Source organism: Monopterus albus, unplaced genomic scaffold (assembly GCF_001952655.1).
Source record: "Monopterus albus unplaced genomic scaffold, M_albus_1.0 scaffold173.1, whole genome shotgun sequence".
Classification (NCBI taxonomy): domain Eukaryota; kingdom Metazoa; phylum Chordata; class Actinopteri; order Synbranchiformes; family Synbranchidae; genus Monopterus; species Monopterus albus.
In genome coordinates, this window is record NW_018128053.1 from 82,379 (window position 1) to 95,775 (window position 13,397).

A 13,397-nucleotide genomic window follows, 5' to 3' on the forward strand; every position below is an offset into this window, starting at 1 on the left:
TAGACATTTTGCTATCAATATCATTAGTAAATATATTATCTATTAGTGTTGCATGCTGGGTTGTTAATCTACTTGGTTTTGTAATTTTTGGGTATAAACTACATCTATATAATGTGTTAATAAACTCCTCAGTTCCTGTGTGCTTGTTAGGATTCAACAAATCTATATTAAAGTCACCACATATGAACATTAATTTATGACTTATTGACGAGTAATTTTCTTCCAGCCAGTCATTAAATTTTTCTATGCTGGCTCCAGGTGCTCTATAGATACAACTTATTACAACATTCTTCTTTTTTTCCAAAAGTAGTTCAACAGTCATACATTCAAGTAAATTATCAACTACCCTAGACATTTTGTCTACATTCTTATAACAAAAGTTTTTATCTATGTATGCTTAAACATGATAATATTTGAGTTTTATCTTTTTAATCTTGTAGAGTGTCTTTGAGCACATTGAAATGTCCTGTTTAAGACTGATTTGTTCTTCTTCATGTACCAGTATTACTGTACCATTCTGAATGTCAGGGCACAATCAGCCACAAGCTTTTTATTTGACTTTCCCAAGCGAGAACACGCTCACTGAATGACGCACAGAGTCAGTCATCTTTGCTCGTGACATTTTTAAGCAATTTGTTAGCAGCCGGAATATGTCATTTCCTGAGAGAAAACCTGCATGTTGCAAGATGCAGGAAAGTACAGTGTGTTTCCCTGCCGTTGGTACCCCCTGGTGGATAAGACGATTTAAAAAAAAAGTGTTTCACCTAAAGAAAACCTTGAAACATACAGTATCATATGCCCTAGGGTTAAAAGCAAAAGTTAAATAAAAATACAAATGAATGTTTGGTTTACTTTTTAAAATTTGCCTTGCTAATGCCCTTCACCTTTCTTTATCTTTGAATGGTTGTTTAACATTCACTTTACAGGCTCCTGAAAATGACGGATAAAGAGTTTAACATTGTTTTGATCTGTTTATCAGACAAATCTCAGAGCACTGGGAACTGCCTTTGATAATGTTGCCTTAGCAGTACTGTAACCCCCTACTTATATCAGTATCTTCATATTCTGGTCAGTATAAAGAGCAAATTGATGGTGTTCTTAAGCTTGGAATAGTGACCTGTTCCACTGTGTACAGGTAAAGATTGAGCTGCCGGTCCACGTGCATGAGAAACACCATATCTTCTTCACCTTTTACCATATCAGCTGTGAGCCTAGCAGCAAGAAGAGAGAGGGAGTGGAGTCACTGGGTAAGTCTGCCGGAAGAGTGTGTATGTACACAGTCCTGTGCAAAGGTCTTAGGCCACCATTAGATTTGTTGTTTTAGCAATGTTGTGTGATGGCTGTATATGTATTTATCAGAATACAGCTAGAAAATATAAGAAACATGTACACAGTATTAAAAAATACAAAGATGTCAGCAAACAAACTGGATACTCCAGATGTGTTATTCAAGCTGTTCTAAAGAAATATCAAGAATCCAGAGAGGCCGAGGACAAAAACAGAGAGGAAGACCAAGAAAACCATCAAGATCTGATGGGATGTTTCTCAGAGTTTCTTCTCAGAGACCAAAAGAAATCCAGCAGGGACCCGGCTCAGCATCTGGCAACCCTCATCCAGATGCCCAGCTGATCCTCCCACAGTTTGAAGAACCTTGATCAGGAACGGCCTTTGTAGAAGGACAGCGGCGAAGAAGCCACATTTTCAGAAGGAGGGTATGGAGAAAAGGCAAATATATGCAAAAGCTCGCAAAAACTGGCATGAATATCAGTGGTTGGAGAGTAGAAGCCATTTTGTTCTGAAATGTTAGCTTTTTAATACTGTGTACATATTTCCTATATTGTCTGGTTAGGTTGTAATAAAGAGAGAAATACAAATTATAATAGCTATATATGTATGTGTGTGTGTGTGTGTGTGTGTGTGTCCTTGAGTGCAACATTATTAATAAAGAAAAAAACAAAGCTGACTGCAGTTACTATATTGTAAGATTTCTTTTGCTTATAAAGCAGGGTGCTTTCTGTCAAGTAAAGCAGTTGTAGTGCTGTCAATATGCTGCCTTCAAAGTTTTACCCATTTACAGGATTTTGGTATTTAGCTTATCAAAAGTTCATTTGCTAAGTCTGCTACTTTCATATATTTCCAGTGGGTTACTCCTGGATGCCTTTGCTCAAAGATGGGAGGATGCAGTCAGTAGAACTCCAGCTGCCTGTAGCCGCCTCCCTGCCTGCTGGATACCTGTGTCAAGACACTAGGAAGGTAGACCCATGTGCCTGCACACCAAAACCCAAGCACTGATATAGCACTTCATTATTTATCTCATGCATGTCCAGCATTTGAAGGGCAGTGTAAGCAAAACGTTCACATAGGGAACTGTGCCAGTAATGGAATCGCAGTATGTGGGATCCTTTCCTGAAAAATGTATAGCTCATACTGTATCTTGTGTATTATATCCGATGAACAGTCTCAACCGGATATCAAGTGGGTGGAAAATGCCAAGGCACTGTTTAAAGTGAGGACCCATGTGGCATCAACAATATATGCTCAGGTACAGCTTGATTCTTTTTTGTTCTGTACCTATTCACATGCATGTGACGTATGCATAAAGGCAGCTGATAGACACACACTGGGGTGTGTGTACTGTTACCTCTACAGGACCTGCACCTACACAAATTCTTCCAGCACTGCCAGCTGATGGGGACGACGTCAGAGGGCGGCCCGGCAGAACTTATCAAATACCTGAAGGTGAGCTGCTGCGAGTCACCGCTCAGTCAGATATTTCACAGCAGGGACCAGTTCAGACACGGTTGTTTCTCAGATTCAGAGAATCTACATTTTCTTTATGTAATCAAGTCTTTTACATTTTAACTGGTATATAATGTATAGAAAAAAATCACAGACCTCTTTATGCCAGTGTGCAGCCTGAGATTCTCAGTTCGTCTTATTAGCATCTGCTTTTTATTACCATCTTGAATAGTACTTTGGTTCTAATGTTCATCAGGCACTGTAGGTTGTTTTTTTTAACTGACTCCTCCGTTTCTCGCCCTCACTCCACAGTGCCTGCATGCCATGGAGACTCACGTGATCATCAACTTCCTACCAACTGTGCTGATGCAGCTGTTTGAGGTGCTCACAGCAGCCACCAAAGAAGCCCATGAGGTTGCTGTCAACTCTCTTCGGTCAGTTGTTCACTTGTGTAAAACATGGTTTCAGTTTGTGTTAAAAAAAACCTTATAGTATCTAATTTCTGCTGCTCTGCACCTTCAGTGTGATAATACATATAGTCTCCAGATGTCATGAGGAAGGACTGGAGCACTACTTGCGTTCTTTTGTTAAGGTAACCTACCAATACAAACACATGCTACTTGACTTTAGCATATGACGTAAAGTGAGTGACATGATCAAATATCATTTGGTACCTTTTCTGTTTCAGTTGAAAGTGCATCTTGTGTGTAAGGATCTGTCTTTGTTCTCTCCTTAGTATGTGTTTGTGACCAACAATCCTGCGTCAGGAAACTCAGCAACCACTCACGAGGTGCTGGCCACTGCTGTCACGGCCGTCCTCAAGCAAACTGCTGATTTCAACACCAGCAATAAACTGCTCAAGGTGCACATCTGAATTAGTTTTCATCACTCACTTAGCTGTAGTACCAACAGTGAACAGCAGGTCGCCTCCTTGCCTATGAAAAGGCTCCTCCTTTTCCCAAAACAGAGTGAATTTGTCTCGCTTCTCTTGTTATTACTTCCAGAGAACACATCCTTAAGCATGTGCCTGCTTGTTCTGTGTTAATCATCTTTGTAAGTGTAACCGATAGCAGTGTAACGGTGATCTTTTATCACTCTCTATAGTACTCCTGGTTCTTCCTTGAAACCATGGCCAAATCCATGGCCCAGTACCTGCAAGAGGACAACCGCATGAAGGTTGGTATCAGGTGGTGTTTCTATTTCCTATGTGTTTAACAACAGTCTTTGCTGGTGACCCAAGTCAGAGGTCAAATGTCTCAACCTGGCATGGATCTCACAAGCACATGTGATGTTACAAAACATGTCAGTACATTTAAACAAACCTCACACACACTCAGAGAAGAGACTGTAAATCATTTAGTCGTGTATATTTCCCATGGGTCTGCATATCATCTGGATTGTAACCAACAATACCAGACTTTCAGCAGTAAACAAAGTGATGTCTATATAGTAGCCGCTGTGAAGAAGTTGGTAAACTGGGATCTGTTTAGATAAAATATATCTATCTGTATGTATACTGGTAATCTTAGTGTTTCCAGCTGCGTGACATTATAACTTTAATTTAAATGGTCTATATTGTCCTATCCACCTGTTTAGATGCCGCGGGCCCAGCGCTTCTCCGATGGTTTTCACCAAGCGCTTCAGTCCCTGGTCTTGTCCATTATGCCTCATATCACCATCCGCCACATGGAAATCCCAGAGGAAGCCCGCTGCATCAACCTGAGTCTGGCCAACTTCATCAAGGTCTGAACCCCACAGTCAGAACATAAAACCAAGTTCATGTCTGAAGGAACCTTTATTCTCACTTGTTCTGTTGTGGTGAGAATAATTGAGTTTCCTCTACACTTGCACAGATGCAAACTGTCAAAGAAGATTTTACCTCAGTAGCTCCCACCTGAGCTTTGTTACCTGAGGTTGTACAAGTCATTGCACCTTGAGCTTCTTACGTGGCTCTTCTTGCCATTATAGTGCAGTTGTTTTGTCTGCATTTACCTCAATAGCATGTGTATTAACCAAGCTTCTTCTCTCCTCAGAGGTGCCTGACCTTCATGAACAGGGGCTTCGCCTTCAGCTTGATCAATCACTACATGTGTCATTTCAGTCTTAAAGATCCCAAGGTACATGTTTCGAATCAGCTCATGTTTATGTCACGACACATAAAAGACAGCACGCTCGGTAATATGTACTGAAGGTATTGTTTGTGAAGAGGAAAAATGGAAGGGAACTGCCTGCAATATGTGCAAGTTTCAGGTCACTGAGAAGAGAACAGTAGTAAGTAATGAAGTACTTGTCAGGCTTGTGCTTTCTGCTGCACAGTTACCTGTTCTAGTACTTAAAAGGCAAAGTTGCATGTTTAATCTGGACATAACAGAAAACCACACACTTCTCTTTTGTTGTCAGCAGCTCATTTGACTAACAAATTAAAACCAACCCCGACACAGCAGGCTTTGTTTGAGAAGCTCACTCAACAGTGTTGAGGATTATATTTGAACAATGAGGGGAATGTTAATTACACATCAAGGAAGCTGACTTAAATTTCCATTTGCGTGTAAAGGGCACACTACTTGTTTTTGTTTTGCCACAGGTGCTGACTGAAATGAAGTTTGACTTCCTGATGACGGTGTGTAACCACGAGCACTTCATCCCGCTCAACCTGCCCATGGCTTTTGGGCGCACCAAGCTGCAGCGGGTACAAGGTGAAAGCCAGGCAGCATAGTCTGCCTTCCATTGAATGCTTCCTACCAAACACGTAACCAGAACTAGCTCTCACATGACCGCCTACCCCTAACTGACTTGCATCCACACCACTGAATCTCTCTGTTAACCTGCCCATTTGTTTGGCTCACTCATATAGAGGTCTGTTATTAAGCAGGTGGCAAATCACACCTATCTGGCTTACCTGCCAATACTCGATCTATTCTTGATTAACAAGTTTACCCAGCACTTGTTGTCACGACAGGTGTCATACACAAGCACAAGTGAAAAGACAATGACTGTGTGCTGTGCTAATGCTGCATGGATTGTTTACAGTTCTACCCCCAGTATCTTTATTTTTACTTCCCCTCTCTGTTTTTTTTTTTGTTTTGTTTTTTTTTTGTGTGTGTGTTTTGCTTGTGGTCAGATTTAATTCCATATGCGACGGAGCTTTTTGGCCCTGTAGGTAGGTGATGCTCACCGCACCATACCAAACATCAGTGTTTGCTGTCGTTTGCAGGCACCTTGCACATGACCACTCCTTGTTCTGAACTGAACTAACTCACCATTCTGCCGGCACGCTTTTCTCATAGGGCACACATTCACTCCCATTCAATCAGCAAAATGCTAACGCTAGGTTAATGCCTTCTTGTGCCTGTCAGAGCCCTAAGCCTGTGCGTTTTAGAAGAGAGGAGCTTGGCTGTTGTGGATATCAAATGACCCTCTTTTCTTAATGCTTTATTGATGTGATACTTGTAAACGCTAGACGGAAACATCTCATAAAGCTGAGGGTCTTTCTCTCACTGTTTGTCTTCTCTCCGCCTCTCTGTCTGCCATGTCATTAGAGGAAATAATCGCAGATGGTTACTTAGTTTCTGCATTGCCTGTTTCAATACTTACACAACATTGCTGAGAAACTACACAGCATTATGAAACTGACAGCTTCTCAGTTCCAGTGACATATCTTCCTTTTCCTGTTGATTAAATTCTCTTTTCTGAATGAACAGAATGGATTTTGCCACATTGCACATTTCCCAGTCTAGGCAACAAGGAACAAATGTTTTTGTGTGGTAAATCAACATTTTACATAGTTTGCATATTAGTTTGCAGTGTTGCACTTTGGATGATTGGATTGATGACACCATATACTAACAATGCTTCTATAAATATACATAGTAACAATACATTTGACTTCTGTTTATATCAGACCAGTAATTATCGATCTTTGAACAGCTGTGATTGTGGTTCAGTTCCAATTTTCTAGTCGTGGTTACATTTCTAACTATCAACTACTGTAGCTACAGCTTTAACAGAAGCACATTTCAAGAGGTTCAGATTTTAATATTAGGACATTTCAATCTCTGTCTGAGAGAGTATCCCAATAAACCGTATTGGTGTCAGCATTAGTTCACCCTATACTAGTGTACTGACACTTCTTCTTTGGTCCAATCACAGAGCAGAGTCTAGAGTTCAGCCTGACAGAGGATTACTGCCGCAATCACTTCCTGGTGGGTCTGCTGTTGAGAGAAGTGGCCGAGGCCGTGCAGCAAGGCCCAGAGGTCAGGCATCTGGCCGTGAGCGTGCTCAAGAATCTTCTTGTTAAACACGCCATAGATGACCGCTACACAGCATTCAAGGTGAGAGAGGGTGGGGCTGATTGCAGTTCTTGATGACTGGAGGAAGAAGAATTTGTAACACGAAAGAGGGTGAAACACCCATTGAATGTTCAGAATAGTTCTATTTTAAGAATGAGACATGGTCAGGACACCCACAAATGAGCCACAATGCCTTGCCGTTGTCTTGTTTCAAAAAGTAGTTTTTACACTCATTTTTCCTCAAGCAACAGAAATTCCCAAAGAGAACAACAGGATTCACCTCATTCTCTCAGTATAACCAGGTGTAATCCATCATCTATCTAGGTCAGATTTGGATCAGATTAATTAAAAGTTTGCTTGGGAAGGAATGTGGGCTTTGTAACAAAACTGATCAAATCCAAATGCCACGCTATTCACATAAAATATAGCGCCAAACCTGCCCAACTTTACAGTTAAAAACACAAAACAAAGCCTCTTTTTGCACCTATTGTGTCATGTTTATATCAGTAATATGTGCCATAACATCAGTGGCGTATAGTACACTTTGTTGTCATGTTTATATCAGTAATATGTGCTATAACATCAGTGGCGTATAGTACACTTTGCGGTATAATAGTTGATGTCACTGAAGTATTCACACAATGGGCCTCATTCACAACCGAGCTTAAGAACAATTCAGTCACAAATCCAGAATTTATTAATGTTTTCTTAGCTAAATTTGTTTGCAGAGTAAGTCTCTTGCCTCATGGCCTTATATAGAGAAATGGGGGGCCTGACAGTATGATAATCACAAATCGCAGGCAAGTGCCTGTCATTTTAGAATGATTTTGATTTATTAACATATAGAGTGGTAAGAACAACATTGGCTGTGCACATGTAGCCATTTTGTTATGTCCCTCATGAGAATTCATAAATCACTTTTGACAGTGATGTCAGTGCATTCATTGTTAAGTCACTCATCTAGTTGTATTTAATGTTCTAGAACCAGCAGGCCAGGATCTGTTTGCTCTACCTACCTCTATTTGAGCTGCTCTACCAGAATCTGAAGCAGCTGTCTGCCCGGCCGCACGTCTCTAGCCCTGGGTCTGGCCTCAGTGTGAGTGCTGCTGTGTTGCTATGAGACTCTGTTACTGTGTTGTTTATGATTAATTCTGAGCATCTTCCTATTGAAGTGTTCAGTAGTAACAGTTTGCATCTTAACAGGAACCCAGTTTTCACTTTTTCCATCTCGTGATTGTCTAGGACTCCAGAGATGACCTGATATCCAGCGGTTCCGCAGATAGCAGAAGAATCAGCACTGCAATTGAAAAAGACCATGGTTAGTTTGGAACTACAAATACATTTGGTGTCTGGCCTCTTCCTGTTTATAGACAATCCATTATTATCCCCACAGGCACCCTCAGCACTGTGGCTATGATGTGACACACAACTTGATTGACTAACAACACTCTTGAGAGCAGTGGCTGTGCGCCAGACTAAAGGGGTTTTTCCATCATAGGAACCTACTACATGTCACGCTGAGTAACACTCGTCACGTGTTCCGCATTTGTTTTCGCTACTGTGCACTTGTTTCGGAGATGCAATCTGGGAGCTAAATTTCGGCACCGGTCGGGGTAGTACTAAAATCAAGTGCCAGGAACGCAAGAGGGGAGGGGGTGGATGCACGCGGAGCAGTGTCTGTGTTTGGTTAAATGTCCGCTCTTCACACCTCAGTCATTAGCATTTACCATACAGGTTTTGAGGTAAAGCGAGGACTTCAGTGAGTGGACTGTGGGCGAAGCGGTGAAGACATCACAATTCTGCAAGTTTGTGTTCTGTTTGTTCACCAGGTGTTTGATAAAACTGCTCATATAGTTTTCATCACTGATTGATTGTTGCACTATGGAGTGATCCATCATGTCCTCTGCCCAGTTGACTGCGTGTGTGCCCGACCCTGCTCTAAACAGAGACTGTCTATCGTTTTTTGTAAATAACTTTCAAACTAATAATGATATCAGCGTCATTCCAAATGCCAGCATTAGATTTTCATGATCAAACTATCATGGAAATATTTTGTTGAGTTTCCCCTTGATAGCAGTTGCACTCTGAGTACTGTCTAGTTTGGCACTGAACTTGTTTGTATAATGCTTGTTTATTGCATTTTATTTGGATTTTTATTGTTGCTGTCTTGCCAGGGTGCCCTCAAAAAAGAGTTCTCAGGCCTGGTTAAGCAGAGGTCAAATTCAGAAAATAAATAAACACTGGTCAAGTCAAAGCAGGAAAAGCCCAGATATCCAGAACATCTTTTCCCTAGTGACATAACAAGGGGCATGTTCTCAGATGTCACAGAGCTTTTCTTCCATATATGATTACTTACTATACATACTTTCACAGGCTCAGCTGATCATGCATTTAAAATCTGATGAGTTCCTCCTACATTTATGGTTTCTTAACATCTCTCGATTCCTCCAGATACCATGGTATCAATAGGTATTACCAGCCTAATGCACAGGGTGTCTCAGTGCACTATTATTTTGCTTCAGAGGGTATTAGCTTGTCTCCTAATTTTAAAAATGTTCCTGCTACTGAACTTGTAAGAATTGAGTCATTGAATACTGGCTTGTGCTGATTTCAGTTAATATTAACAATACTGCACGGTGTTGGCTCCAGGTGTGCCAGCTCAGAATGGCCTTGTTGTGAGGAGAGAGGACTCCAGAGGCTCTCTGTTTCTGGACCCAGGAACACCAGACAGCCTCGAGGTGAGAACATTCCACATTAGTTGACCCACTGATAAAATCTTCATTAATGCATCCCCAGCGCAACCAGACATGTACTTGCCTTGCTGCCATTTAAATTGAAATTCAAATACACTGCCTAGGACACATGCTATAGACAGTGTTTTATATTTGAGTCTGAAGGCATCACTGTACGTTTTCTCATAAGAAACCATTATTAAACAAATGAAAAAATAAAAGAATTGTCTCCATAAAAAAAAAATTTAAAAAAATTCCCCACTCACCCCCCAGTTTGGGGTGGTCTTATTCCTTCCTTCAAGCTCGGGTCCTCTACCAGAGGCCTGGGAGCTTGAGGGTCCAGTGCAGTATCTTAGCTGTTCCTAGGACTGCACTCTTCTGGACAGAGATCTCAGATGTTGTTCCTGGGATCTGTGGGAGCCATTCTCCCAGTTTGGGGGTCACAGCCCCCAACGTTCCTATTACCACGGGGACCACTTGTGCCTTCACCTTCCACATCTTTTCCAGCTCTTCTTTCAGCCCTTGGTATTTCTCGAGCTTCTCGTGTTCTTTCTTCCTGATGTTGCTATCGCTTGGGATTGCTACATCTATCACTACGGCCTTCTTCCTCTGTTTGTCCACCACTACTATGTCTGGTTGGTTGGCCATTACCAGTTTGTCAGTTTGTATCTGGAAATTCCACAGGATCTTAGCTTGGTCATTCTCGACCACCTTTGGAGGTGTATCCCATTTTGACTTTGGGACTTCCAGCCAGTACTCACAGATGTTTTTGTACACTATGCCAGCCACTTGGTTATGGCGTTCCATGTATGCCCTGCCTGCTAGTATCTTGCACCCTGCTGTTATGTGCTGGATTGTCTCAGGGGCATCTTGGCACAGCCTACACCTGGGGTTCTGCCTTGTATGGTAGACCCCTGTCTCTAATGACCTTGTACTTAGAGCTTGTTCTTGTGCTGCCAGGATTAGTGCCTCTGTGCTGTCTTTCAGTCCAGCTTTGTCCAGCCACAGGTAGGATTTTTCGATATCAGCCACTTCTTCTATTTGACGGTGGTACATACCGTGCAGAGGTTTGTCCTTCCATGACGGTTCCTGCTCTTCCTTCCTTTGTTCCTCTGGTTTCTGCTACCTGAGGTGTTCACTAAGCACGTCATCATTCGGGGCCATCTGCCTGATGTATTCATGGATCTTTGTTGTTTAATTTTTGCTTTTGTTGGAATAGTGGAGTCAACTGTAACATGAGCAGTACCCTCTTTTAAAAACTAAGGATGTAGAAATTCTATATCCTTTCTGTCAACAGATTCCATTAGCAGACCCAAACTAACTACCAAATATTGTTTCTGTATCCAAAGCCTGAATCCTTTCTGCCATTACATGATATTAGTTTTAGTCTATCACACTTATATCATGTGTCAAAAACACTCACTAGTATAAATGTGTATTTATCTATGGCAACAAATAATCCTCAAAGAATGCACTGTTGACTCTACTCCAAGTAACATTTGCTAAAATCCAGCTGTTTAAAAATGTATTGTTTTGTTTGTTCATTAATTCATTTAAATGAAACAGTAAATATTTGTAACTGGTTTTCAAAGATGTATCTCTGCAGTAGGAACTCCGGGGTGTGTGTCAGCCAGGTGGTACCGTGTTCAGCTTTAGACTTTGGGCTTGTCTAAACAAATGTAACTGTGCAGCCTTTGTTTACTTCAGAAGTTTTTGACTAGAAACCTGTTTATTTTATCAAATACAGAAGACTAATTTTGCTTGATTGCATCAGCATTTTCACACCAATAATTTTAGTGATGTGACCAGTGTGAGTTCTTGTTGTGTTGCGCTTTGTTCCAGCTGCAGAGGCGCAGCTCCACCATGAGCAGCAGCCCCATGCCTCCCATCAGCAGACTGGGCCAGTATGAGATCAGAGGCCTTCTGTTCTCTTTCCTGCATATTGTCAAGACCTTGTCAGAGGGTCAGTGATAATCTGCGCCCACACTGCACATTTCACCATACACGGGATATGACGTCCAGCAACTAACCCCTCTGATATGTTGTGATAGAGTCTATGGAGACACTTGGCTGCTGTACAAACAATGAGCTTTAAGGAGTAACTGATTGTAAGCCAGGCTTTTCCCATCGAGGATGTTTGGCTAATTTAGTTATTCTTCTAAATCCAACAGGAACCATTTATTCAAGGTTGATACAGCTTGATAAATGCCGGTAAAGTCAGCATGTATCAGAGTGCGTCTTTCTTGTTGTCCACAGACACTCTCATGGCCTACTGGAACAAAATCAGCCCTCAAGACATCATGAACTTCCTCAGTTTGCTAGAGTGAGTACTGTGGAAACAAACCATTCTTCACAACATAACGTGCTATAATGCAATAATACAGTGAGTAATCAAGTGCTTGTTTTGTAATGTCCAAAGTAGTTAGTCAACAGCTGGGCTCTAACAGATGTTTACTGTCCACAGACAGCAAAAGGTGGCATGGATAATGGAAAATAAACTGAGCTGTCCACAGCTAAATCATTGGGGGGAAAAAAGAAATTAACTTTCTTTTCTGTGCATACATTGATTTGAGGGACAGTTCTCATCTCAAAAAATTGCATTTAGCCACTGAACATCATAGTATATACAGTATGTGCTGACAGCAGATGGTACACAACAGTAATCCAGCACTGCTCATTAAAGAAAAATGCTCAAACAAAACCTGTTTATATATTCTGTTGTTCTCACTGTACCTGCAGGATCTGTGTGGTTCAGTTTCGTTACATTGGAAAGAGGAGCATTGGCCGGTAAGGCTGGAGAACCAGTAGGTTCTGCTGGTTACCTGTCATATCTGCCTTTTACTCTCCATGTGTGTCATGAGCCATGAGCATTTATTCTGTGTTGATCTGCAGTTTAGTGATGTTTCAGCAGCATTTTATTTGCTTTCTGTACCCTTCTCTCCTCTGTCTGTTTTTCAAACAAATAACTGCTCTGTCTTTCTGTGTTATTCATGTAGGAGTCAGGACATTTGTGTGTCGAAGCTGTTCTCCTCAGACAGGAAGTCTCAGACAATGCCAGCCATGCGCTGCAACCGGGCCAGTCTCTTGCAGACTAAGATACAACAGTTCAGCACCATGGAAGCCTCCCTCACTCTCAATATAGGTAACCACATATCCAAAAGTCTGTGCAGTGCTTTTTACAATAATTTCCCTAATCATTTTCTAAGAAAGGGACATTTTGTTTCCATTAAGAGTATATAAAATGAGAATTATTTTTTTTAACATGTGTGCTATCAAATTCATTTAACAATGAATAATTGTTCTTCTGAACTATATTGAAATCAGCACATTAAAGCAGGCCAGGCGTCAGCACGCATAATGCTAAAACTTAAACACAGCATGGTAATCATCAGCTTCATCACTAATGAAAATGTCCTTCACTGCATTGTGAGCGGTCAGCATACACTGTGTACTGATGTTCTTTGGGGGTTGTGTGTGCTAGGGACGGGGCCATCAGAAGCAGAAGTCTACCACCTGGCTCTGCTGGAGGGCAACATTTCCACAGAGGTCTCCCTAAGTGTCCTGGATGTCCTGTGTTTCTTCACTCAGTGCTTCAAGGTCAGCACACACACACACACACACACACACACACACACAC

At 41.5% G+C, this 13,397-nt stretch overlaps 1 protein-coding gene across 4 annotated transcripts in view; it reads left to right on the forward strand.

The window, feature by feature from the left end:
• dock11 (dedicator of cytokinesis 11) overlaps positions 1-13,397 on the forward strand; it is a 56,360-nt gene that overhangs the window by 27,097 nt on the left and 15,866 nt on the right. For 3 of the 4 annotated variants that reach the window (XM_020616287.1, XM_020616291.1, XM_020616289.1), the window contains exons 20-40: positions 1,136-1,247; positions 2,141-2,253; positions 2,459-2,542; positions 2,650-2,739; positions 3,052-3,173; positions 3,262-3,331; positions 3,476-3,601; positions 3,844-3,915; positions 4,336-4,482; positions 4,773-4,856; positions 5,324-5,435; positions 5,861-5,899; positions 6,889-7,070; positions 8,011-8,124; positions 8,271-8,346; positions 9,678-9,766; positions 11,603-11,723; positions 12,017-12,083; positions 12,500-12,547; positions 12,757-12,902; positions 13,242-13,357. In XM_020616287.1, the coding sequence (XP_020471943.1) occupies positions 1,136-1,247; positions 2,141-2,253; positions 2,459-2,542; positions 2,650-2,739; positions 3,052-3,173; positions 3,262-3,331; positions 3,476-3,601; positions 3,844-3,915; positions 4,336-4,482; positions 4,773-4,856; positions 5,324-5,435; positions 5,861-5,899; positions 6,889-7,070; positions 8,011-8,124; positions 8,271-8,346; positions 9,678-9,766; positions 11,603-11,723; positions 12,017-12,083; positions 12,500-12,547; positions 12,757-12,902; positions 13,242-13,357 (2,130 nt within the window). The remainder of the gene's footprint in view (positions 1-1,135; positions 1,248-2,140; positions 2,254-2,458; positions 2,543-2,649; positions 2,740-3,051; positions 3,174-3,261; positions 3,332-3,475; positions 3,602-3,843; positions 3,916-4,335; positions 4,483-4,772; positions 4,857-5,323; positions 5,436-5,860; positions 5,900-6,888; positions 7,071-8,010; positions 8,125-8,270; positions 8,347-9,677; positions 9,767-11,602; positions 11,724-12,016; positions 12,084-12,499; positions 12,548-12,756; positions 12,903-13,241; positions 13,358-13,397) is intronic. The other variant, XM_020616288.1, reaches the window with a different exon arrangement.